Source organism: Sinocyclocheilus grahami, unplaced genomic scaffold (genome assembly GCF_001515645.1).
Source record: "Sinocyclocheilus grahami isolate Dianchi unplaced genomic scaffold, SAMN03320097.WGS_v1.1 scaffold1142.1, whole genome shotgun sequence".
Lineage (NCBI taxonomy): Eukaryota > Metazoa > Chordata > Actinopteri > Cypriniformes > Cyprinidae > Sinocyclocheilus > Sinocyclocheilus grahami.
The window spans coordinates 81,399-106,429 of record NW_015506321.1 but is presented as its reverse complement, the minus strand read 5'-3'; the positions used below and the strand labels follow the sequence as shown (position 1 = coordinate 106,429).

Genomic DNA, 25,031 nt, shown 5'->3' with positions numbered 1-25,031 from the left:
TGGGCCTACAGAGTGCTCTGTTTGAGCTCAAGTCAGTTGAGCTTAGCACCCTCTCATTTGAAGATGGCCCTCCTGACCACACTTACTTTCATCAAGAGGTTTGGAGACCTGCAATCATTCTCTGTTATTGGAGTTTTATTAATGGAACGTGCCTTGAGTTCAGTCAGGCTTACTCTCATATTGGCTCACATTGCTGTGACCAGTGCAGGCAACACCCAATACCTTCACAAGACTTTACAAATCTCCAGCTTGAGCCAGTTTTGTCCCGATTGTTATTAGGCACGTACAGGCAAAACTTCAGTATCACTTGCATGGAGGTGATAATTTTAGTTTTATTGTCCATGTGAGTTCTCCATGTCCGGCGAACTCTCACTTACTCTCCAGAACTTATAGGTAGCTCATTACTCAGGGTATGCCCCTTTTCAGGTGAGCTAGTGTACTTGGGATAAGTGCTCCATATATGCTGATTCCCTGAGGGTAATCCCATATGATGCATTTCCACTATTCGGTTTCCATCTCTGTAAATCCTGTGTCTTCCCAAGGACAGAGCCTCGATCTACCTCTAGTCTCTGTGCCTTTAGCATTCCTTCTCAGGCAGGACCCACCACAGAGACCTCTTCCCGGATAGAGTCTGGAGTTCATGTGATATATTCTCCACATGCTAATCTCCCTTCGGGCAGGATATGATCTCTCTTTTTTTCTGCATATGAAAGCACAAACTCTGTGTCTGCACAGCTGTAAGTTTTTCATCTTTTATTAAAAAAAATTAACAAATAAAAAAGGTCAAGAAACAGCTGAAGCAACCTATTCCCAGTGCAAGTACAATCCTTACCACCCCTTCATGACACTGGGAACTATGTCAACCTACTTGGAGCATTGAAAAGGTTACGATGTGGCCTGAGTGCATTTGTTATTAGGCACACAGAAGCCTGCCTGCATCTGCACCAAAAAAACTTGTAACACAGTTCATATAGTTGTGGCATTTAGTATAGGGACCCCTAGCATCACTACATCAACACAACGTTGGCTGAGTGACAAATAGGGAATGTCTTGAATTTCCTATTTCGTCAATTCCCTAATGGGGGAAACAAGGCGTGTTTCTCTTGCAACAGCACTGAACTACCCACTGAAACACTGTCTTTGCTCCTCTGCACAAACCTGAATGAGTTGAGCATTGTATACCCATATACCTGGGAGTGGCATGCAAATGCCACTCACCAATTATCATTGGCCTTTTCTCACAGGTGTTTAGGGTTCTCAAATGCGACCCCTAATATCACTACATTGACACGATAGTAACCAAGATGATTTGAGTATACAATAATAAGACGATTTGAGTAACGTTATAAATATTACTTTATTTATCGTACAAGAAAGTGTGTTACTATAGATGAGGGATGATGTGGATGCGACATTTAACCCTCTTACCGCCAAAGTCGCAAAATTGCGACAAGACGTCATACTTAATCAAATAGACTGTAGTTCCTAATATGGTGTAATATCTCATTTGTATTCCCTACCACTAGATGGCAGACATGTAGTACTTCGATTCTAGACCAAAATTACGTCACCTTCCTATTCAAAGTGTTTGAGGAAAGTGCAGAGCAAGTGAACTTTCGTGTCATTGATGTGGAAGCAGTTCAGTTCATAGCGTAAGCTGTGAGATTTGTTAGAGAAAACCGCCAAATGGCTAATAAAAAGTTGTACCGTGAGGATGTTTTGCAAATGTGGTTCACCTATTCTGACTCTGAAGGGGAATATTTGCCTTTTAGAAATGACGATCGGTCATCTAATAATCGTGCTTCTCGCGGTACATCTTTGCAGTGCAATGGTGCCACCGTGCAAGGCGCGAGTGTTCACGAAGCACAAACAAGTGATCATTTCGACCCTTTGCCCAACAGGGATGGGGGTGGCAGGGCAATATCTATTATTTCCTGAATATTACTGATGAACTGATCAAAAAGTAGGCTACTGTTCACATGCGTTTTACTACTATATAGTATAGTAATATAGTAATAATTTAGCCCTTTCTCCTGTTTTATTGTTGGGTTCCTCTTTTCTGATCATTTGGCATAAGGATAACAAGACAAAAACAACAACAACATGCAAATAAGTTCAAACAACCATTCGATATCTATTATTTCCTGAATATTACTGATGAACTGATCAAAAAGTAGGCTACTGTTCACATGCGTTTTACTACTATATAGTATAGTAATATAGTAATAATTTAGCCCTTTCTCCTGTTTTATTGTTGGGTTCCTCTTTTCTGATCATTTGGAATAAGGATAACAAGACAAAAACAACAACAACATGCAAATAAGTTCAAACATCAATTCAATATCTATTATTACCTGAATATTATGACATTCAAGAGGGCCGCCCCCTGATGACGTCATAATATGCTAATTAGATGATTATATTTGCACCCCACATAAACTTTCGTTCAGGCCCAACATTTTTCTAATTTACATTAGATCTCTATCTTTAAGCCCTTTCAAGCCACAAGCTTTTGAAATCTTGATGTCAAAATCCAGCATTTTTCCAAAAAACCCTGGCGCCTAAAGGGTTAAGACAGCAACAGAGAAGAGTGCTGAGAAGAATGCAAATATGATTATATCTTATGTGAATAGTACTTTGTAAGTGTATACCTGAAAAGCAGTTTTCTTCTTAGGAAACATTTTGTCATCTATCTTGTCCTTCACCTCCTCTTCCTCCTCCGCACTGTCAGTTTCAAAAAGATCATAGCCACAGTCCTCATCTGAACATACAAGCAGACATACATATAAATGCAGGCAGACAAACATAAAACACACACACACACATTTTGATGTTCATTAAATATTATTTTGATGTTTTGTGCTATTATGCTATGCTATCTAACAAATTAAATAAGCACCAGTGAGAAGACGACTTATGGGTCATACTGATGTGCATTTCAAAAACTAAATAATTTGAAAATATATGTTCAAAGTGGACTACCGTTTCGCTTTGGGCAATATGAGGATTCAGCATGAGCAGTAGATGATGTAACCTGTTGATAAGAAGCATTCTTCTGTTTTGACTTGATTTTATCCATTCTGTGGGAAAAGAATGAAACCAGCTTTACACTAATATACACTATTAAAGCACATTAATCATTAGCATTAATCAATGACAAAAGAAGAAGCAGAAGAAGAAAAGATCTCCATACTGTTTCTTCAGTATCTCCACAGATTTTTTCTCCATTTCTAATCTTGCTGCCACCTGTTTCTTCACTTTGGCTTCAAACAACTCTGCACCTCTTAAAATAAAGAAATATTAGATTTAGTTAATCAGAATCAGAATCAGAATTAGCTTTATTGCCAGGTATGTTTACACATACGAGGAATTTGTTTTTCGTGACAGAAGTTTCCAAAGTGTAACAGAATGATAGTGACAGAACAAAAAACATAATAAAAAATAAATAGAACAAGTAAATAAGGAATAAAAATATATAAATTGACAATTGTATGTGCAGGTATATTATAATAGACAGTTTTTGTATGTACAGGTACTGTATATCATGTGCAAATTTGAGGTGTAGACTGAGTATGAATGTTAGATAAATAAGTGTATGAGTGAATAAATAGTGTGTGTTCCACAGTTATTGTCAAGTGTTCATGAGATGGATGGCCTGAGGGAAGAAACTGTTCCTGTGTCTGGTCGTTCTGGTGCTCAGTGCTCTGTAGCGTCGACCAGATGGCAACAGTTCAAAGATGGAGTGTGGCGGATGTGAGGGGTCCAGAGTGATTCTGCCAGCCCTTTTGCTCACTCTGGATAAGTACAGTTCTTGGAGAAATCTTTATTTTTTTCAGAATAATTCCTCTTTGCCACTCTGATCTCCTTTTCCAGTGTGTATTTAGCCTGTTTATACAAGACATTATCCCCCTTCCTGTGAGCATCTTCTTTGGCCTGACGGAGCTGTCTGAGTTTTGCAGTGAACCATGGTTTGTCATTGTTGTAAGTTAGATGAGTCCTGGTAGGAATGCACATGTCTTCACAGAAACTGATATAAGATGTTACAGTCTCTGTGAGCTCGTCCAGATCGGTGGCAGTAGCTTCAAAAACGCTCCAATCAGTGAGGTCAAAACAAGCTTGTAAATCCTGCTCTGCTTCATTAGTCCATCTTTTTATGGTCCTTAATACAGGTTTAGCTGATTTCAGTTTCTGCCTGTAGGTCGGTATAAGATGAACTAAACAGTGATCAGAGAGCCCCAAAGCTGCCCGTGGAACAGAGTGATATGCATTCTTTATTGTGGTATAACAGTTATCCAATATATTACTGTCTCTGGTGAGTCATCCCAAACCTCTCATGCTGTGGTCCTCCTTTCTTTTGGCTCCATCTACACACATATCTAGTATAGTTAATCATTATTCCATTTGTATTCATAGACCACTGTTTCTTTGTAAATCATATTTATTACAAAGTTCTAGAACAGTAACTAGAATAATTGAGGTAGTGAATTGAGGTAAGAAGGTGCAAAGGAAAAAATTCCCTTAAAAAAAAAATTAAAGGGGTCATATTATTCTCTTTTACAAAGTCTTGATTTTGTTTTGGGGGTGTACTAGAACATGCTCTCGTGCTTGGTGGTTCGAAAAACGCATTATTTTTCACATAATTTACATTATTAAAATACCTTTCTCCCCAGCCTGGCACAAACGGCTCGATTAGTTCCGGCTTTGATGAAGGTCCGCCTTCCGAAAAACAAAATGTGTTGTGATTGGTTAGCTGTCCCAGTGCGTTGTGATTGGCAAACAGCTTAGACGGTGTTTCAGTACTGCCACGCCCCTTGCTCCGTCTTTCAACAAAAGCTTTTGGTGAATTCGGCACTGTATTCACTCGTGTTGTGGAAGCTGTCCTCAGTAAAATGTGCAGCACACAATAGCAAATTGGTGTTATAATGCTAAGGAACAGAGTTAAAAAATTGCAACCACTGTTTCCTGACATCATTCACTTTCAGAAGCCCAAACAAGGACGTTTGGGCACGGAGGTGAAAAAAACAGCGTTTCGCACAGTTGTACACCGGATGAGAAGCGCAGCGTCGCGCCACGTCTTTAAAATTCAAATACATTATTTTCTATGAGTGTAGGCACACCGGCGGTGCCTGTTCGGTGCCCAGCTACGTCGTGTTATACTTGTAAAAATTGATCTAGACATGTCGAAAAATTTACGCTACAGCACAGCAGCTCTTCTTCTTCGTTTTCTCTGATGCACTAACTGCAGCAGCACTTCTTCTTCATCGTCTCATCTGATGCACTCACTCAACCAAGCATTCTAACCACAACCTCGCCCCTCCCCACCCCCCAACCATTCGAATTTCTGTAGGCGGGAATTATTTGTAATGACATTCTAATGAGCCGCTTTGTGATATCACAAAGCCCAGAAAACAAACGCTGTAGCTGCCCGCTGAAGCTGATGGTGAGCTGCGTCCCAGACCTTCTCGCTCTCTCAGAACCAGTAATTGACAGAAGGGACATCCGACGGTTCCCCGGACCAGGGGAATAGGGGAGGCTGGTACCCGAGTACGCACTAGAAGGGAGTGAGTGCAGTGGATGGCTGACAGAAAGAGTTCTGCGCGTACTCGGCCCAGCCTAGGAACTGGTTCCAAGAGTTCTGGTGGCCATGGCAGAAGGTTAGAAGGAAACGCCCGATTTCCTGAATTTTCCTCTCCGTCTGCCCATTGGATTGGGGATGGTATCCTGAAGAGAGGCTTATGGTCACACCTAGGAGGGAAAAGAATGCCTTCCATACTCTGGAGATGAACTGTGGGCCACGGTGTGAGACAATGTCCTCGGGAATTCCATGATATCTGAAGACATTGTTAAACATGATTTCAGTGGTCTCCATAGCTGTGGGTAGACCCTTGAGGGGGAGAAGATGGCAAGATTAGAGAATCGGTCAATGACTACAAGAACATATGTTACCATCTGAGGGGATGGTAGATCAGTGATGAAATCAACTCCTAGGTGTGACCAAGGGCGGTTGGGAATGGGCAGCGGAAGGAGCTTGCCAGATGGTAGGTGGCGTGGGCTCTTGGAGATGGCACATTCAGAACAGCCCTGAACGAACCTTCTCACATCCCTGGCCATGTTGGGCCACCAGAACCGATGTTTCAGCAGCGAGATGGTGCTGTTGGCCCCTGGATGGCCAGTGCCCAGAGAGGTGTGAACGGAGTGAATTAGGGAAGTGTGTTGTGCTCTGGTGACATACTGCGCTCTTGGTGGGCAACCCGGCGGAGTGGGCGTGGAAGCATTGGTGGAGGTGACTGGGTTATCCTTCCATTGGATGGGGCTTACGAAGATTTCCTTGGGGATAATGGAGAAGGAGCTTGCCAGATGGTAGGTGGCGTGGGCTCTTGGAGATGGCACATTCAGAACAGCCCTGAACGAACCTTCTCACATCCCTGGCCATGTTGGGCCACCAGAACCGATGTTTCAGCAGCGAGATGGTGCTGTTGGCCCCTGGATGGCCAGTGCCCAGAGAGGTGTGAACAGAGTGAATTAGGGAAGTGTGTTGTGCTCTGGTGACATACTGCGCTCTTGGTGGGCAACCCGGCGGAGTGGGCATGGAAGCATTGGTGGAGGTGACTGGGTTATCCTTCCATTGGATGGGGCTTACGAAGATTTCCTTGGGGATAATGGATTCCGGTTCCTCACTGACTTCTTCAGGAGCATGAAGGCGAGAGAGGGCATCTGTTTTCACATTCTTGGGGCCAGGACGATAGGAAATGGTGAAATTGAATCTTGTGAAAAAGATTCGCCTGTCTTGCCTGGCGAGGATTGAGTCTCTTGGCGTCTTGTAAATATTGCAGGTTTTTATGGTCAGTGAGGACGCTGAATGGATGATGTGCTCCCTCCAACCAATGCCTCCATTCCTCTAGGGCTAGTTTGATAGCCAGGAGCTCCCTGTTGCCGATGTCATAATTCCTCTCCGCCGGGTTGAGTTTGCGTGAGGCACATGGATGGAGTCCCCTGCTGCTGAGAAAGTATGCCTCCCACTCCTGTAGTGGAAGCGTCAACCTCTACCACAAACGGCTTATTCAGGTCTGGATGGATGAGGAGCGGGGCAGAAGTGAAGGCTTTCTTAAGTACTTCAAAGGCCTCTGTGGCAGCTGGTGACCAGGACAGAGATTTGGGCTTATTCTGGAGCATACTAGTGAGTAGACTGGTTATGGAGCTGTAGTGGTAGATGAATCTTCTATAGAAGTTTGCGAACCCCAGGAAGCGTTGAAGTTCCTTGACGGGGGTTGGAACTGGCCAGTTTTGGATGGCATCAACCTTCCCCTCGTCCATCTGGATACCACCGTCATCGATGACATAGCCAAGGAACTGAACCGAGGACTGATGGAAGGAACACTTCTCAGCTTTGAGGAACAGATGGAACTCTCTCAGGCATTTTAGGACCTCCGCAACGTGGTGGTGATGTTTGGCCATGCTCCGGCAGTAGATTAGTATGTCATCAATGTAGACGAGGGCGAACCTGTGCAGATACTCCCGGAGTACCTCGTGCATGAAGTCCTGGAATACGGAGGGGGCGTTTACCAGTCCATACGGTGTGACAAGATATTCATAGTGCCCAGTAGGGGTCACAAAGGCTGTCTTCCACTCATGTATCCGGATGAGGTTGTATGTGCTGCGGAGGTCTAACTTGGTGAAGACGGTGGCTCTGCGGAGGTGTTCCAAAGCCGCTGGAACGAGGGGAAGTGGGTAGCGAAACTTCACAGTGCTTTTATTTAGTGCCCGGTAGTCGATGCAAGGCCTCAAACCCCCGTCCTTCTTGGCCACGAAGAAGAAGCTGGAAGCAGCAGGGGACGTGGACGGGCGGATGTAACCTTGCTGTAAAGCCTCTTCGATGTACTCCTCCATGGCCTTCTGTTCAGGGAGTGACCAGGAATAAATTCTTCCAGGGGGCACTGGCTCACCCGGAATCAGATCAATGGCACAGTCCCATGGCCGGTGCGGTGGTAACTGGGAGGCTTTCTATGGGCAGAATACAGGTGCATCTCAATAAATTTGAATGTCATGGAAAAGTTCATTTATTTCAGTAATTCAACTCAAATTGGGAAACTCGTGTATTAAATAAATTCAATGCACACAGACTGAAGTAGTTTAAGTCTTTGGTTCTTTTAATTGTGATGATTTTGGCTCACATTTAACAAAAACCCACCAATTCACTATCTCAACAAATTAGAATATGGTGACATGCCAATCAGCTAATCAACTCAAAACACCTGCAAAGGTTTCCTGAGCCTTCAAAATGGTCTCTCAGTTTGGTTCACTGGGCTACACAATCATGGGGAAGACTGCTGATCTGACAGTTGTCCAGAAGACAATCATTGACACCCTTCGCAAGGAGGGTAAGCCACAAACATTCATTGTCAAAGAAGCTGGCTGTTCACAGAGTGCTGTATCCAAGCATGTTAACAGAAAGTTGAGTGGAAGGAAAAAGTGTGGAAGAAAAAGATGCACAACCAACCGAGAGAACCACAGTCTCATGAGGATTATCAAGCAAAATTGATTCAAGAATTTGAGCAAACTTCACAAGGAATGGACTGAGACTGGGATCAAGGCATCAAGAGCCACCACACACACAGACGTGTCAAGGAATTTGGCTACAGTTGTCGTATTCCTCTTGTTAAGCCACTCCTGAACCACAGACAACATCAGAGGCGTCTTACCTGGGCTAAGGAGAAGAAGAACTGGACTGTTGCCCAGTGGTCCAAAGTCCTCTTTTCAGATGAGAGCAAGTTTTGTATTTCATTTGGAAACCAAGGTCCTAGAGTCTGGAGGAAGGGTGGAGAAGCTCATAGCCCAAGTTGCTTGAAGTCCAGTGTTAAGTTTCCACAGTCTGTGATGATTTGGGGTGCAATGTCATCTGCTGGTGTCGGTCCATTGTGTTTTTTGAAAACCAACATCACTGGTCCTGGATTCCTCCAGGACCAGGAGATGGTGTGTCTCTTCATGCAACTGACCAACTTGTAAGTCACAGCGTGGGTACGCTACTCTTACATGTCTTCGACTGAGTGGTTTTCCAGTTACCGAATGAACTTGGTAGGTGGTCTTAGTGGTCATGGTTGGGAGATTGAGTTGGCGGCAGAGATTCCCGGAGATGAAGTTCCCCAGGTGAGTCAGAGTCGAGGAGGGCGTGTACTAGAAAGGAGATACCGGAGGCAGTACGTTTTACAACAGTGGTGAGGGGTTGCATATTAACTATGGATGGCTTAATGACACTCACCATAGGTCATGGCGGACGAATGGGGCATGCCGCTCCCAAGGGGAGAGTCGAGTGCCGTCCACTAGCATGGGTTCTTGACCTGGTTCTGGAGGGCTGATGGTGTCTGGCCGACGAAGTAGTGGAGTGTATGGTGAGAGTTGATATGCCGCAATGCAAGATTGCATGCGAGTAGCGCAGCGGATGGATAGCTGTATAAACCGTTCCAAGCCATAGGAATCATCATAGGCTGCGAGCTGAAGTTGCACCTTCGGCTCCAGTCCTTGCCGGTAAGTGGTCAGAAGTGCGCGCTCATTCCAGCCGCTGGCTGCTGCGATGGTTCTGAATTTCAGGGTGTAGTCATTTATGGACAGAGACCCCTGACGGAGGTGATATAACTGGTCACAGACAGAGGTATCGCCTACGGGTTTACCAAACACTTCACGGAAATGTGCCATAAAATTGGTCTGGTCTGGCCAAGGGATCGGTAAGTATTGTCGAGGAAGAGGAAGCGGCGTTGGTGATGGTGTGTGTGGTGTGACAATGGCAGAGGTGAGTATCCGTTTGAGAGCATCCATGATCTCCTGGAACTGGTCGGGTTCACTCATCTTGCTGAATCCTTTGAGGTCCGGTCTTCTGTTACGGAAGGAGACTCACACAGAGGGTTAGAAAAAATACAATAATGTTTATTTTCAGCAAGGGATTTAGATGGATTGGGCAGGTGAGTATATGAACTTAATATAACAGTCTTTAAGGAAGGTGAAAAGAGTAACTCCGTATTTGGTCCTCACAGGAGATCGTGGAAGGGAGAAAGAGTCTTAGTCTCGTCTTTTTTCATCAACAATAGTGCATGTTGATATAGTCTCAGTTATCGTTTAATGACCTTATTATCGTCTCGTCATCATCTCGTTTTCATTAGGGGAAAAAACCTCATTGACAAACATTTTTTGTCATAGATTTCATTAACAAAATTAACTCTAATAAAGAACCATATCTGTTATAAACCTAAATATGCTTATAAATTAATAATTAATTTAAATTAATTAAAAAGTGGGTGTTTGGGGTCAGACGCGCTTGGGCATAGTACTAGTGTGAGTACACCCTCAGAACACCTACTCTGTTGGGAGCTAATGACAGCTAAACTCCACACGTAATAACGAAGAATACTGCCTAACTCTTGATGACTTGCCATGCCTTTGTCCTGAGTGTGTTATTTGATAGCAATATGTCATTTGAAAGCCACATTTCTAGCATTTGAAAAAAAAAAGCTGATAATCTGACTGTCCTCATTCCTTTGAGGGCCTGAAATTCGGCTGGCTTGGATGTTAAAACAAACTACTGGCCTTCACATTGAGAAACGTAATCCAGTCAAGAAGAGGAAGTAATCTTGTGAAATTGATCTTACCCCAAAAACACCTTTTAACATTGTAATTGCAAACAATAACATTAATTTATATGTACTAAATACCAGTTAATATAACAAAACTTCTACAAACATCATAAACACTATATAGCCTATTTAGTTCCCTTTACTCCACAGTAAATCCTTTAAATTTAACTGTACTCACAACAGAACAAGAATGAAAAATATGTAGCTATAAAATTATATATAAAACTTTAAAATAAAAATACAATTAAATTAGGCTATAGCGGCATTCATTATAAACAGCATACTACAAACATCAAGCTAAAATGAATTTATTTCAGTCGGAAATGAAACAGCACATTTTACTTAAATCAAAAATGAAACGGCACTGGGCTCATGAACCTCTCTCATTAGACAAGAATCCAAATGTTTGCAATTTTGCCATGTAACATTTGGTTGCTAAACTATTACTCATTATTAACTATTATTTATTATCCGCGTAAAGCAATCCTTCACATGTGCAAAAAATGTTTGTTTGGGCACTGCACTCTGATTTTACAGCGGAACTTTTAAATTGAGCAGTGTAGCTTTTATATTTGGTTGACTGCATTTTAGTTTGATGATGAATGGCTGAAATCAATCAGTTGGATTTAATAAAATAAAGATACAAAGAAAACAAATAAAATGCATTGATAGAGGCTATACTTGTCGCACAGGTTTTTTTCATTTGTTAATCTGTTAATTATTTAAGAGAAATATATTTTGTGTAGTCCTATTTATTTTATTCCTTTTACTAGGCCTACTTAATTCTGTTTTTCTCCGTTCAAAGAAGCGATGCAGGTGTGTGATGCAACGATGTCTGAATCCTCATGGTTTGTTGTTAATGCTGCTATTTGCACATACAAAGCTAAAGACCTGAAAAAATTACATTCTAATCTTACTGGTTAATGATTGACTGGTGAATAATGATTAATAATAATATAATGAATAATAATGATGTCAGTCAGCAAAATAATCTAAATGGACAAAATGCTGTTATTATACAATTCTCTGCCAGATTTACTATTCTGCATGCAACTCAAAAACGTGCGTACACGAGCTGAGACATGACTTGAGATTTGAGCATAGCCACCGCTCACGTCCATATTGATAATTTCCAGGTTTTGTGTAGAAATGATCGTACGCACAATTTCCTGTCGTACGTTGGATTCATAAATGAGGCCCACTGTGTTCAAAGTATGAATGGCCAATGCAGAAAACTTGCAAATCTTTTGAAAAACAGAGGCGGCGAAGCATTCTGTTTTACCTGCAGCGAGGCTCACATTGAAGAGATAGCTATCCTACAGCCTTGGTGTAGTTAGGTTTCACAGGGGGAGGATCCACATCCCTAAATTCTCTATTTCCTGAACATCCAGTTTCAAAAAGCCAGTTTATCCCAAAACCTCCACACAGGCTAGGATAAACTGTTTCACTGGTGGGTCATAAAGATCTCTATCAGCCCCTCTTCCTGCCAATCGATTGACAACTTTCAGCAGAGCCATGTCAACTTGTACAGGGGAGGGTGAGTTCTCCTCCTGTGCTCTCATCGGATGGGACTGATTTAGGGGAAAAATACCATCTGCATTATCATCATCCTTGTCCTTGAGTATAGTCAGCAGAACTTTGTCATTGTCATCTTTCCCCCTTAAGTATCATTGAATCTGGAGGAAGAGTGAGCGACACACTATCCGTCATATCACCCCATCAGTTTGAGGCATGAGGACATTTCTTTGGTTCCACCCAGGTTTGAGCAGCAAGGCATGTCCATCTTTCTTGTGACTACCACTCGAAGTCACCTTTCTCAGGTTTTAGTCGAGAAAGTCATTCAGTGGGGGGAGCTCTCGGGGTTGGATAGTGCTGCCTGAGCATGTTACCCAGACAGCAGATGCAAGGACTGTGAAAATCCTTTGCAGAAATTCAAGTGCAAAGATGTGGAGGACGGTCTTTTCCTATTGGGCTCTCTGGCTCTTTTAGGTGCTCGTGATGAGCACCTAAAAACTTGGGGAAAATATACAGAAAACACGCCTTAACACGTTAGTTATCAAACTCTAAGCCACAAGGTCACTCAGCAAACATAAAGAATATATTGCGTTTGGGAGGTTACCTTGCGGCTTTGTCTGTAAACTGTTGACCAATAATACCTAAAAATCTACTGAGGATAGCTTCCAAAAATCTTTCACCGGGAAGAGAGTGACAATTATATACAGAGAGATGTGGCTCCCAGATTGCTGCAGTGATCGGTCTTCCTTGACTGGCAGATATGGTGTCATTGGTGCTTCCGCGATTGGTCGTGCCTGAGGCATTCCCATAGTGAGATACCGAACAAATGTTTGAAAGAGAACATGTTATCACAGTTCTATATTTGTCTATATATAATATAACTGTCTATTATATAAGTCTATAATTGGCAGTGGATGTGGTTTATGTAACATTCTCTGAATTAATGCACGTTTTTGTTGAAAATTTCAACCAGCTTCTTAGTGTCCACAGGAAAATAATATATTAGATAAATACGCAGCAGAATAGACATCTTAAAAAGATATAGATGTGAATGAGTGAGTAGAATAAGCGTACATATGAGACTGAAGATTATATGAATACCTTACATTACAGAATTCGCTTTTAACCCTGTTCTGGTCTCACTTTAGCAAACACCATAGATACCTTTCTCACCTTGAAGCAAGGACCTTAGAAGTCTGAAGGTCAGAAACAACATAGAGGAAGTAGTAGCTGAGGAAGACTCTCCTCTGAGCCAACAGGACAGTGAAACAGATTGCATCCCAGACGATACCAGCTTCACCCTCTGGCAATTCACACTGATTGTCAGGCTTGGCTACACAAAACCACATATGACAAACACAAATTTGATTGAGGCCTGTCAATCAACCTATGTAATGCAAAGTCAAACTTATGTACATACAAAATTACATTACACGATACAACTTGTTATAGCACTTTTCATAATACAATTCATTCCACTGCAATTTTCCTTGTTTTCATATATTATTTTCTTCAAGAAATATGTACATGAAGTTAGCGGTCATGTTTATGCTGATGATACCCAGATTTTTAGGTCAGCAGGACCTGATTACATTTCTCAAATTTTTAAGTTTGTAAAGTGTGTATATGCTATTTATTTATTTGCTTATTTACTGCGCATACTCATGCTTTTGCACATATAGTCACTTTTATGATAACATCTGTGCAAAGATCTAAACATAAGACTTCTGGTCAACTGTCAGTTCACAACCCATTGCCAGACAATAGCAGGACTCCAGTAACTAATGATGACTAATGATTACTGATGATAAATCATTGAATTATTGAAAATGTATGTACACCTGAGGTGGAAATGTGGCCACAAAGGAAGTTGAATGGCTGTTACACCTCAGGTGTACATTAATAAATGCAGTTGTCACTCCCAAATCTTTGCAGTGTATGTAAATGTAAATCTTTACAAAGATTAGAAAATGTAGATTAAATATGATATTTTTTAGTCGTGTACTAATGATGTAATTCAAAATGAGGAATCCTATTCAATAAAGTGTTACTTACGTAAATTGTAGCCATTGATGGTGCAGAACATGCTAAAAGCTTGAATGAGCCAACAGCCATTCTTCTGTAGACTCTCCAGATAAACACAAGAGCCAAGCTGACCACACACACAAACAGAGTAAGTAATTATACTTATAAACGCTGTATTTAAAAAAGGGGTGTAATGTATAGTAAGCTGGTCATAACCATAAGGGTGACTGTAAATTATCTTAATATTTGACTACTTATTAAATAATTAAATGGACACACAATTTTAATTTGGGTGAGAAGGGAGTGCAGAGTGATACAAGAGACATGAACTGCCTTTTTGTGCTTTGTTCACAAAACTCAGTGCTATTTGCTTGGTACGATTACCACTGCTTTATTAAACCAAATTGTATTTAGAATATATTTGTCTACATTCTCAATTTACCATGGCAGCATTAATCCAGTCAAAGATTATCAAATGATGGAGAAGAGAGTCAAAACCTGTTTCATCTCCTGATGTGTGATGAGTAATATGCACTTTTAGATGGCACAATTGCTTCTTGGCTAATGCACTTATTTTTTGTGTACGGTCCTTTGTGTTATTTTTGGCATCCCTTAGTCACAGTAACATACTATAGGGTGTGACAGAACACTCAATGATGTGCTTACCGAGAGCATGTTCTTGAAGCTGATGACCACACAGGTGTAAGCTATGAGACAGTCCCACAGTCTGAGCACATATTGCACTGGCTGCAGCAGTAATGTGCTTCCAAACAGCATGAAATAGAAACAGGCCACCAGATAACCCAGACAAAAGATATTAATTCTTATAGTTCCAGTGATAAAGATGAGACATAACACCAGCCAGAAAAAGTAACTGAACACAAACAGCTTCACCATGTCCAGATATGATCTGAAAGCACACACAAAAGCATAATATATCACAACACAACAACAACTGTAAAAAGTACAGTAAGTTTCTATATATTATAACAATTACATGAATAGAAAATCATGTAGATGGGTTCAGTCTCCTCCAGCTCTTTGGACTCAGTTGCTGATACAGTCGCTTTGCTCCGTCCACCTTCCTCCAACACAACTGAATCTGTTGGACGACAGCATGAGAACCATAAACGAGATGCCGTCACAACAAACTGTATTAGATCCACGAGCAGAGGAGCCTTGAGCTGCATCTACCATATCTGCGATTAGTCTAGAAACGCTCCTACAGTGACTCTAATACATGCAGAGGCATCTGAGGATCAAACACACTCCGGTCACAAACACACACTGATCGAGTCAGACACATGAAGCAGGATTTGACACTGAAAGGCCCGATGAAATGGAAATGGGAGTTGACGTCCATGTGTGTTAGATCCAGGGGTGTGAAGTAACGAATTACAAATACTCACGTTACAGTAATTAAGTAGTTTTTTATCAGTAATTGTACTTTTTTGAGTAAAATTGTGTACTTTTACTTTTACTTGAGTACATTTTAAGTGATTGGTTAAGTATTGGTTTTTATTTTTATCCATGAACAGGTGTGAAGTAACGAATTACAAATACTCACGTTACAGTAATTAAGTAGTTTTTATCAGTAACTGTACTTTTTTTGAGTAGTTTAAAAATTGTGTACTTTTACTTTTACTTGAGTACATTTTAAGTGATGTATTGGTTTTTATTTTTATCCATGAACGTGATTGGATAGTGAGATAATAATAGGTCTCGTGACTTTCGTCATATCAAATTGTGCATATACAATTTTAACCGCCAACTGTTTATCATGGCTGCTGGAAGCGCATTCTTCAAGCATCAATTCTGTCGCATCTTCCTCTAACTTAATATGTTAAGGTAAATTTCGGATTTCTGCTTGCTAAATGATTTGTATATATGCTTGCCTATCTACACGGCCTGAAATTTGGTGTGAGGTTGCGGGTCTTGAATACAGTGTTAACTCCTGCAAGTGCCACGTTCGGTAAATTCCTGCTCACTTATGAGACGCGCGATCTGCGCTGCCTCGTCTCTTTCTCGCGTGTGTTCTGCAGCAGTCACTTGGATAAGTCGTTGTTGCTTGTGCAGATTGTGACAAAGCAACTGAACAGCATTAATTAGGAAAATAGTGTCAATAATGCAAAATGACAATAGTAAACACTCATTTTTCAGTTAAAGACAGTTCATCATTGAATTCAGTGATGTCAACATCCAGCTCAGTTCAGTTTAAATAATATCTTTGCAATCATGTCAACGATATCGCTGGAAATGAAGTGATGATGGTCACCTTACTGATGACCCGTGGCGTTAATATACTGCATCCAGGGCTGGATTGGTAATCGGGCATACCGGGCATTTTCCCGGTAGGGCGACGCACTTAAGGGGCCGACAGAGTGTTTTTTCGTCCCACGCGATTTTTTAGCCAAGTCAAGTCAAGTGTGTTCATAGAGGTTTCCATGGGCCAATGCGAATAAAGCTAGAGAATAAAGCTAGATTTAAATTTTAAAAAAGACACGATATTGTCGGACCTGACGTTTTATTCTTATCCGAAACAAGATGTGATATGAGTGTGATACATAGGCTACATACATACACTACCAGTCAAAACATTTTGAACAGTAAGAAAAGATCCAATAAAAGATCCAAAGATCAGCATTCATATGAAATAAAAAGCTTCATACATATAACATTCAAAAGCTTGGAGTCAGTATTTTTATTTTATTTTTAATTTTTTTGGGAAATGTTAGAAATTAATACTTTTATTTAGCAAGGATGCTTTAAATTGATAAAAAGTGACGATAAAGACAAAAAAAATTATATTTCAGATAAATGCTGTTCTTCTGAGCTTTCTATTAATCAAAGAAACCTGAAAAAGTTTCTACTCGGCTGTTTTCAACATAATAATAATAATAATAATAAATATTTTTTGAGCAGCAAATCAGAATATTTGAATGATTTCTGAAGGATCATGTGACTGGAGTAATGATGCTAAAAATTCAGCTTTGAAATCGCAGGAATAAATTACATTTTAAAATGTATTCAAATAGAAAACAGTTATTTTAAATAGTAAAAATATTTCACTATATTACTGCTTTTGCTGTATTTTGGATCAAATAAATGCAGGCTTGGTGAGCAGAAGATAATTCTTTAAAAAACATAAAACATCTTACTGTTCAAAAACTTTTGATTGGTATAGTATATATATATATATATATCGTATTGACCCGAATATAAGACAATGTTTTTTTCTCTTTCACAACGAAGCACACAGCATCTTCAAGACATGGCTGCAGCGTCAACAATACTACAGCGAGAATAAAAGTTACGCCTTCTTTCTTTGCGTGAACATTTGGGAGGCATTATGCAAATCTTCCCACATAGTGAGGTAGACATGTGGGGGCGTGTTAGAACGAGCCGTTTTAGGTAAGTGTGGTTAACTCTTAACTTTTATAAAGAATATCTTTTTGGTTTTGAGACTTTAGTGTTTGCAACTTTACAGATCTTCTTTATGCACCAAGAGCTTGTAACACTCCAAAGAGAAAGGAAAAATTGAAATCGCATCATATGACCCCTTTAAACTGGGGAGTTAGTTTTGAGTTATGAAATTTGCAGCATGCTTTTATTGTAGTGTAAATATCAAGAACATTTTGGTTCTCCATTTAATTTTACATCATTTAAGACATGACTCTTCCCTGCCATTGATGGAATTTTCCAGCCATCCATGTTTTCACTATTATGCTATTATGCTATATTCTGAAATAGTACAGAATCTCCGGATCCAAAAACAAGCGAAGAAGAAGCAGAAGTACGGGCATGTAAGCTAACACGATCAACAAACATTCACGTCGATCCTACAAAGAGGTATATGACTCTGCAAGCTTTGGTGTGTTGATGGACTCAATCTGCTCAATCTATAGTTTATTAGTTGTAATCATCATTCTAAATCTGATCCAGACATAGACAATTTTTTCCCTTGCCTTTTGTTCAAAATGTTGCTTTTTTAATGAAACCTACAGATATTCAAGGGTTGATAAAAAAAAAAGATGCATAAAGCTAGAATAAAATGTTCAAAATCAGAGGCTCTGTTACTTAATTTAATATTTTAATAATTTGTTCAGATATTCATAACAAATTATTCTGGGGACCATGAAAGTTTTGTTCAAATGGGGAAAAAAATGCTGTCACTGGATGGCAAATTTAAACAAAAAATGCTGGCTGAGTGTGTATATATACGCAAGTATGTGTATGTGTATGTGTGTTTTGCTGGAAATGTAACACATGAAAAACTAACACACCGGCAATGAAGAAAGTTGCTGACAGGAGTGTACTGGTTGAGGGTTTGTGGATCTAGATTTCGGCTGATCTCCACATTCTCTCCTGCCAGGAGTCTCACACAAGCCTGATTTTCATCCTCAAAGACCTGCCACTGCAGAGATGCTACCAACAACAGCAGGCAGTCATCTGATTGAAAAGAAATTAGAAAATGAGAGTGATACACACATTTTTCTTGGTAGATATGCTGATTAAATGTGGTGTGATGGAATAGGTCACAGAGAATGAAGCTGGAATTGGGTCTCATGGCGTAGTCTGGTAGATACAGCCACTTTATCAGATTAGAGCTCAAAGCCGCAGATGACTTCCTCCAGGTATAATCTAGCAGAGAGTGAAATAGGTTCATTAAGACATGATATTCTTATATTGTGATTTATTAACATTTCTTTTTGATTCCAGAATGTTCCAGGCCCTATTCCTATAGTACTCACTGTGTTAGGTAAGCATTTGATTTGACTTGTCAGCTAATTAATAAAGGCTCTTTTATCTGAACTGACACACAAGTTTGCAGCAATGGATCAGGACTGACAAACAGTGGGAACATTGGAACACAAATGCTGTGTCTGAAATCGCTCAGTTGAAATTTTTAATGGAGTAGTCATTACAAAAAACTTAGACGAGAACCCTTGCAATGGGTTGAACTGGAACATCCTATGACTTGGAATCTGCCATGGAGCTGATTTATGATTGACATTTTTTCCCCTTATGAATTTGATTGATGCACCTTTCCATATGCATATAGGTATGCTTGAGCTTTTGGAGAAATAAATATAATACCTTTAATTTGTAGGCACCTTTCAAGACACTCAAGGACACCATACATCATAAAAGGAAGGCAATAAAATACAAGCTAAACAAAACACAGAGACATACAAATCAAATCACTAAAAGCTATTCTTAAGTTTTAACCTGAGCTTTAAAGAGGGAAATAGAATCCAGCTGACAAATGTGCAGTGGCAAAGAATCCCATAATATGGCGCTGCATACCTAAAAGCCCTACCACCAAAGGAACTTTGGAATTCTCAATAAGTCTGCAGAAGATGATCTCAAAGAATGTGATGGAATGTACAATTGAAGAAGATTTGAAAGATAAAAAGGAGCCAGATTATGAAGAGCTTTATAGGTAAGCAGCAAAATTTTATATTGTGTGTGGAAACGAACAGGAAGCCAATATAGTTGGAAAAGAATGGGAGTTATGTGATTAGAGGTACTTTAGTAGGTCCTAGCAGCTGCGTTCTGAATTAACTGTAATATATGAAGTTGTTTTTCAGGAAGACAAAATAAATAGAATTACAATAATCAATCCATGATGTAACCAAATCATGAATAAGAGCTTCATTGCTATGCTGAGAAAGTGATGGACGGAGTCGGGCAATGTTACATAAATGAAAAAATGTAGTACGTGAAATATTATTAATATGGGAACCAAAAGAAAGCAAACCATCAAATATAACACCAAGACTTTTTACGTGGGTGGAAGTATTAACTGGGGAGTTATCGATAAGCAGGGTGAAAGAGTTTTGTATAAAACAGATCTAGACCCAACAAGAAGGGCCTTAGTTTTGTTGGTATTTAGCTTTAAAAGTTTATATTTATAAAGTTATAAAAGTTATTAGTCATCTATATGTTAACTTCCTGCAAACATTTAGTGAGTTCAGAAGGAGGATGGAAAGCATTAGATTTTGTGGATATATACAATAGTGTATCATCAGTGTAAAAATTTTAATGCCATACGTATGAAAAATGTGACCAAGGGGTAGCATGTAAATAATAAATAAAAGCGGACCCAACACGGACCCCCATGGAACACCTTGAGTAACTGTAACAGGCTCTGATTGAGCATTCTTAATCTGAACAATCGGCTTCCTATCACTTAAATAATATGAAAACCAAAGAAGCACATTACAAGCCAATCGTTCAAATAAAACTGAATGACTAATAGTATCAAAGGCAGCACTAATATCTAGAAAAATAAGAATAGACAGGAAACCAGAATCAGCTGCTAGAAGATCATTTGTAACTTTAACGAGAGTGGTTTCTGTGCTATGTTTGGATATGAAACCCGACTGAAATTGCTCATAGAGATCATTACTTTGCAAATGTGCTTCAAGTTGAGTTGCTTTCCCCATTGAGGAAACTGTGAAACAGGTGAAACTGTTTGTTCTTTCAAGTATTTTTTTAAATAAAAGGAAGATTAGAAATTGGGTCGATTGTTATTTAAATCATTAGGATCCGCACTAGAATTTGTAAGAATTGGAGAGATAGAAGCCAATTGTAATTGTGAATGAACAGTAGCAGTAGATAATGTGGAACTCATTATGGCTGTAATATTGGGAGAAATTTAATGAATGCAGTACTTAACTATAACGTCTCCGTTCCCTCCTTCAGGGAACGAGGGTTACACAAGTAACCTAGACGTTTTTCTACCAAATTATATGTAATATCTAATTATTATATTAATATTTAACTTGCATTGGAAAGGTTTCCGTGACCTCTCGCGAGATCTCGGCAAAAAGTCTCACGATTTATTTCCAGAACATGATGCATGATGGGATACACTAAGCCTCAAATAGCGCTCCGGAGCTCCGGTGGATTTAGTGTGCATTAAGGGCACTGCGCTCTGCCATTTTTAAGACCTGGGACAGTCTTGCGCACTTACTTCCTGTCGCGCGCACGCGCTCTCAATTGGCCAAGAGCACAAGTGTGGGTATTTGGACAAGGGGTGAGGGTAAGGGATAAAGTGAACAAGTAGAAAACTTAGACCTTATAATCAACTTAGTAATATTATCAACTGAAGGCAACTCAAATTTAGAAAGAACACTTGTTTACCAAAATACTTTATTGTATCCATCTGGATGATCATTAGACATTGAAACAGATTTAAAGGGTTAGTTTACCCAAAATGAAAAATTATTGTATATGACTTTCTTCTTTCAGACAAATCCAGTCGGAGTTACTGTATATTAAAAATTGTCCTGGCTTTTCCAAGCTCTATTATTGCAGTCAGTGGGTGTTGCAGTGATTCAAGTTAGATTAAAGGGATTATTACGTTTTAAATATGGTTATTTTTCTTACAAAAATGCATGGATTCGCTACAGGAGGACTTTGTTCACCCCCCCACCAGAGCTGTGTGAGACACTTTTTTTTACGGATGGGCGCTTTTTATTTCACTTCTTTTGGACTGAAGCACTGCAACACCCGCTGACTGCAATGATAGAGCTTGGAATAGCCAGGACAATTTTTTATATAACTCCGACTGGATTCGTCTGAAAGAAGAAAGTCATATACACCTAGGATGCCTTGGGGGTGAGTAAAACACAGCCTAATTTAAATTTTTTGGTGAACTAACCCTTTAAGTAATTCTTGAGGTATACTGTCAATCTTAGACCTAAGAAAATTAGAAAAGGATTCACATTGATTGGGAGAAAGTGAATCAATATCAGAAGGGTTCAACAGTTTGTTAACCGTGCTAAACAAGTCTTTGAGTAATTCTGTTCATTGTCTATGGCATTTGCATTAAAATATGATTTTGCACTTTTAAGTGCAGCCTTGTACGAGATCAGATGCTCAGAATACAACTGTTTGTGTACTTCAAGTTCTTTTGCATAGTCTCTCCAGCCTTTTGGTGATGGAGCTCAGAAGTATACCAAGGGGAAGATTAAACAAATGATACAGTACGAGTTTTCACAGGAGCCATTACTTATTATTAATTATTATTATTTGAGAAAAAAATTATAAAAATGTACCAAGTCAGATTTGGAAGAAATAAAACAACATTGGTTTACGGAATGGTCAATCATTCCATCCAAAACATTAAGGTCAATATGTTTTATATTTAGAAATAGAACAGAACATTGTGGTTTAACTTTTGTTAAAGGAACAGTAATTTAAAAACATACCGGCTTGTGTTCGTAGATAATTCGGTAGAAGAAAAATTAAAAGGGATAACACCAGAAAAACATACTAGATCTAAAATATGACCTTTATTATGTGTTGGAAATTTGAAAAACTGCACAAGATCAGCACTATCCAAGACTGATTTAAAATCATTATATTTAGTGCTAGTAGTGAATATTAAAATCTCCCATTAACATAATATTTCAAAATTCAGTAAGAAAAGTAGGCAAAGCAGATGACTTCGGTGGTCTGTAAATCATAGCAACAATGGTTGGAGTTGCACCTTTAAGTTGTACTGCCAGGATTTCAAAAGAAGATGGTTCCGAAACAGCCATCGGACAGACTTTATAACTGTCACGATAAATAAGTGCAAGGCCAACCCCGTTACCAGAGCAGCGAGGTTTACATGGATAGGCATATCCAGGCGGTGTTGTTTGATTTAAATGAAAGAAGTCGTTAGGCTTTTGCCAAGTCTCAGTAACACACATAAAATCAATATTTTGGTCCACAATAACAGGGTTTCTGCAGGATTTTTAGGCTCAAATTTAAGACCTGCACAAATAAAATGAATACCATATGAGCAGGGTAGGGCAATGTCTATGGTAACTTATTAAATTGTAAAATGACTGCAAAAATTATGATTTACAGTTCAGATACAGGTTTTCACAAAAACAAAGTTTTATAAAATAATAAACTTGACATTTCAGCCTTTAAACCATTTTTAAGAAACTGGAACATTCAAGTATCAATTATTATATGAATTTTAACAATTATTATCAATCAATTATTACATTAATTAAATAACATAATATAATTCAACATTAAATAACATTAAATATTTTACTGCCTTATGTATAATTTTCTTGTCGATCCACCAGTTCACATTTACAACACTTCGTGTCTGCAGCTAAAAACATGGATTGATTTTCCCATTGGTCTGAACAAAAACAGCAGCACAACTGGCTTACTGAAAATGCAAATTCGTTCTCTGCCAGCAGGTGGCGCTTTGTAACACAGAAATACAGAGGTTTTCCCCGGTAATGGCAGTACACAAAACAGTGCAACACCTGACTTTGAAATGTGCAGCGCTTATGTTTATTTCATAAATCATAGCCTTTTAAAGTTTAATCATCACTTTAAGCGATATCGGAATTTATCTTTCCGTCCCCAAATTTAACACCTCTTGAAATCATAATTAAGACTTTCTTGTGCCATTTAAGAATTTTTATGGCCTTAAATGAACTAAATTTAAGACTTTTTAAGGGCCCGCAGAAACCCTGACTATGTTCATGCATAAGAGAACTTGTTGTTGACCAAACATTAAAAAGAGAAAAACTGAGTGCAGAAGATAAAAAGTCTGACCATGACAATGGAGTCAGCCTTTCATAATCAACAGGCCTCCCAACATTTTTTGACATTCTTGAGTTAATCAACCAAAAAGACAGAATTTGTCCAGGTTTAGCAGTACAGATTCTGACATTTTCCGATGGGATCCAAGATGAATGTATTTCGGTCGGCGTAACAGATCCTGTTGATTGAACAAAAACAGTGGAGGTTTGACTGCATGGCTAAATTGGTAGAGGTCTGCTGACGAATACATCAGATGTGGAGCAGTGTTGATCAGAGCACAGGAGAGAATAATCCACAACAGCAGCTTGATGAGCCACATGACGCACTCTCATAATGTTAGGACAGGTCAATTAGACAGCGATGAAGCCAAATTGCAAACGCCAATCCTCCGTTACGGTGAATCAGAAGCAGTAGATATCAGACAGCAGCCACAAAATTCCAAGGTTAAGATATATTGAGTACAATAAAGATGCAGAAGTTAGATAGAATTTCCCAACTTAAAATATTCAGACATAAAAGAAATTTTAAGTGGGCGGTACTGCGTGAAGTAAGGGTGCTACAGCCTGTTCTATAAAATTCAACAGTACTCATCACGGGATTCTAAGTACTCATCTCATTATTCAACTTGAGACTGGATCCTGTAACACAATTAGTCTGCACTTTGGAGTCACAGCTAATGGTGTCACGGACCACAGTACAATAGAGGTCATGGACGCTGCAGTATGTGGACGAGAAACTGGAGATTCACTCTGAATTCCTTGGATTTTACAGTGCCCCCAAACAGCAGCAGTGAGACCCTGTTTAGGTGCTTCAAAGATGTACTTCTCAGGCTGAAAATCCTAATTGATTATCTCCTTCGATATAGTTTTGAAGGAGCTTCTAACATGTCATCAGGACGGGTTTGGGGGGTTTAGGAGTGGCTAAAAAAAAAGCCCAGATTCCCATTTTCGTCCACTGTGGCAACTATTCACTTGACCTAGTTCTTCAGGGGGCTGTGTGTGAGTCTCATTGCAGATTGAATTTACTTTGTTCATGGCGTGACTGTTAAAAACCATGAATCAGCAAAACAGAAGGACCTCTACGAGCCCATGTTTGGCTGCAATGAGATAGTTACCTTACTGGCCATATTTCCAACAAGATGGTGCACATGAACAATAGCTATCAAATATGTGTGTAGTGCCTAAAAAGAAATGATCAAAACACTGGAGCAGCTTAAGGATGCCAGAAGTGTGAGAGCAGACACTATAGCCAAGATCGGAGGTCTGCTCAAGCAAGCAAGTAATGAAAGATTGAAAGAAAAAC

The 25,031-nt window shown here is 39.6% G+C and overlaps 1 protein-coding gene across 1 annotated transcript in view; it reads right to left on the bottom strand.

Annotated features, from left to right (window-relative positions):
* Positions 1-25,031, bottom strand: part of LOC107567289 (piezo-type mechanosensitive ion channel component 2) — a 156,073-nt gene that overhangs the window by 55,513 nt on the left and 75,529 nt on the right. Inside the window, 8 exon segments of the mRNA XM_071582345.1 lie at positions 2,652-2,761; positions 2,983-3,080; positions 3,194-3,283; positions 13,311-13,470; positions 14,193-14,289; positions 14,829-15,072; positions 18,446-18,611; positions 18,702-18,803. Of these exon segments, the coding sequence (XP_071438446.1) occupies positions 2,652-2,761; positions 2,983-3,080; positions 3,194-3,283; positions 13,311-13,470; positions 14,193-14,289; positions 14,829-15,072; positions 18,446-18,611; positions 18,702-18,803 (1,067 nt within the window).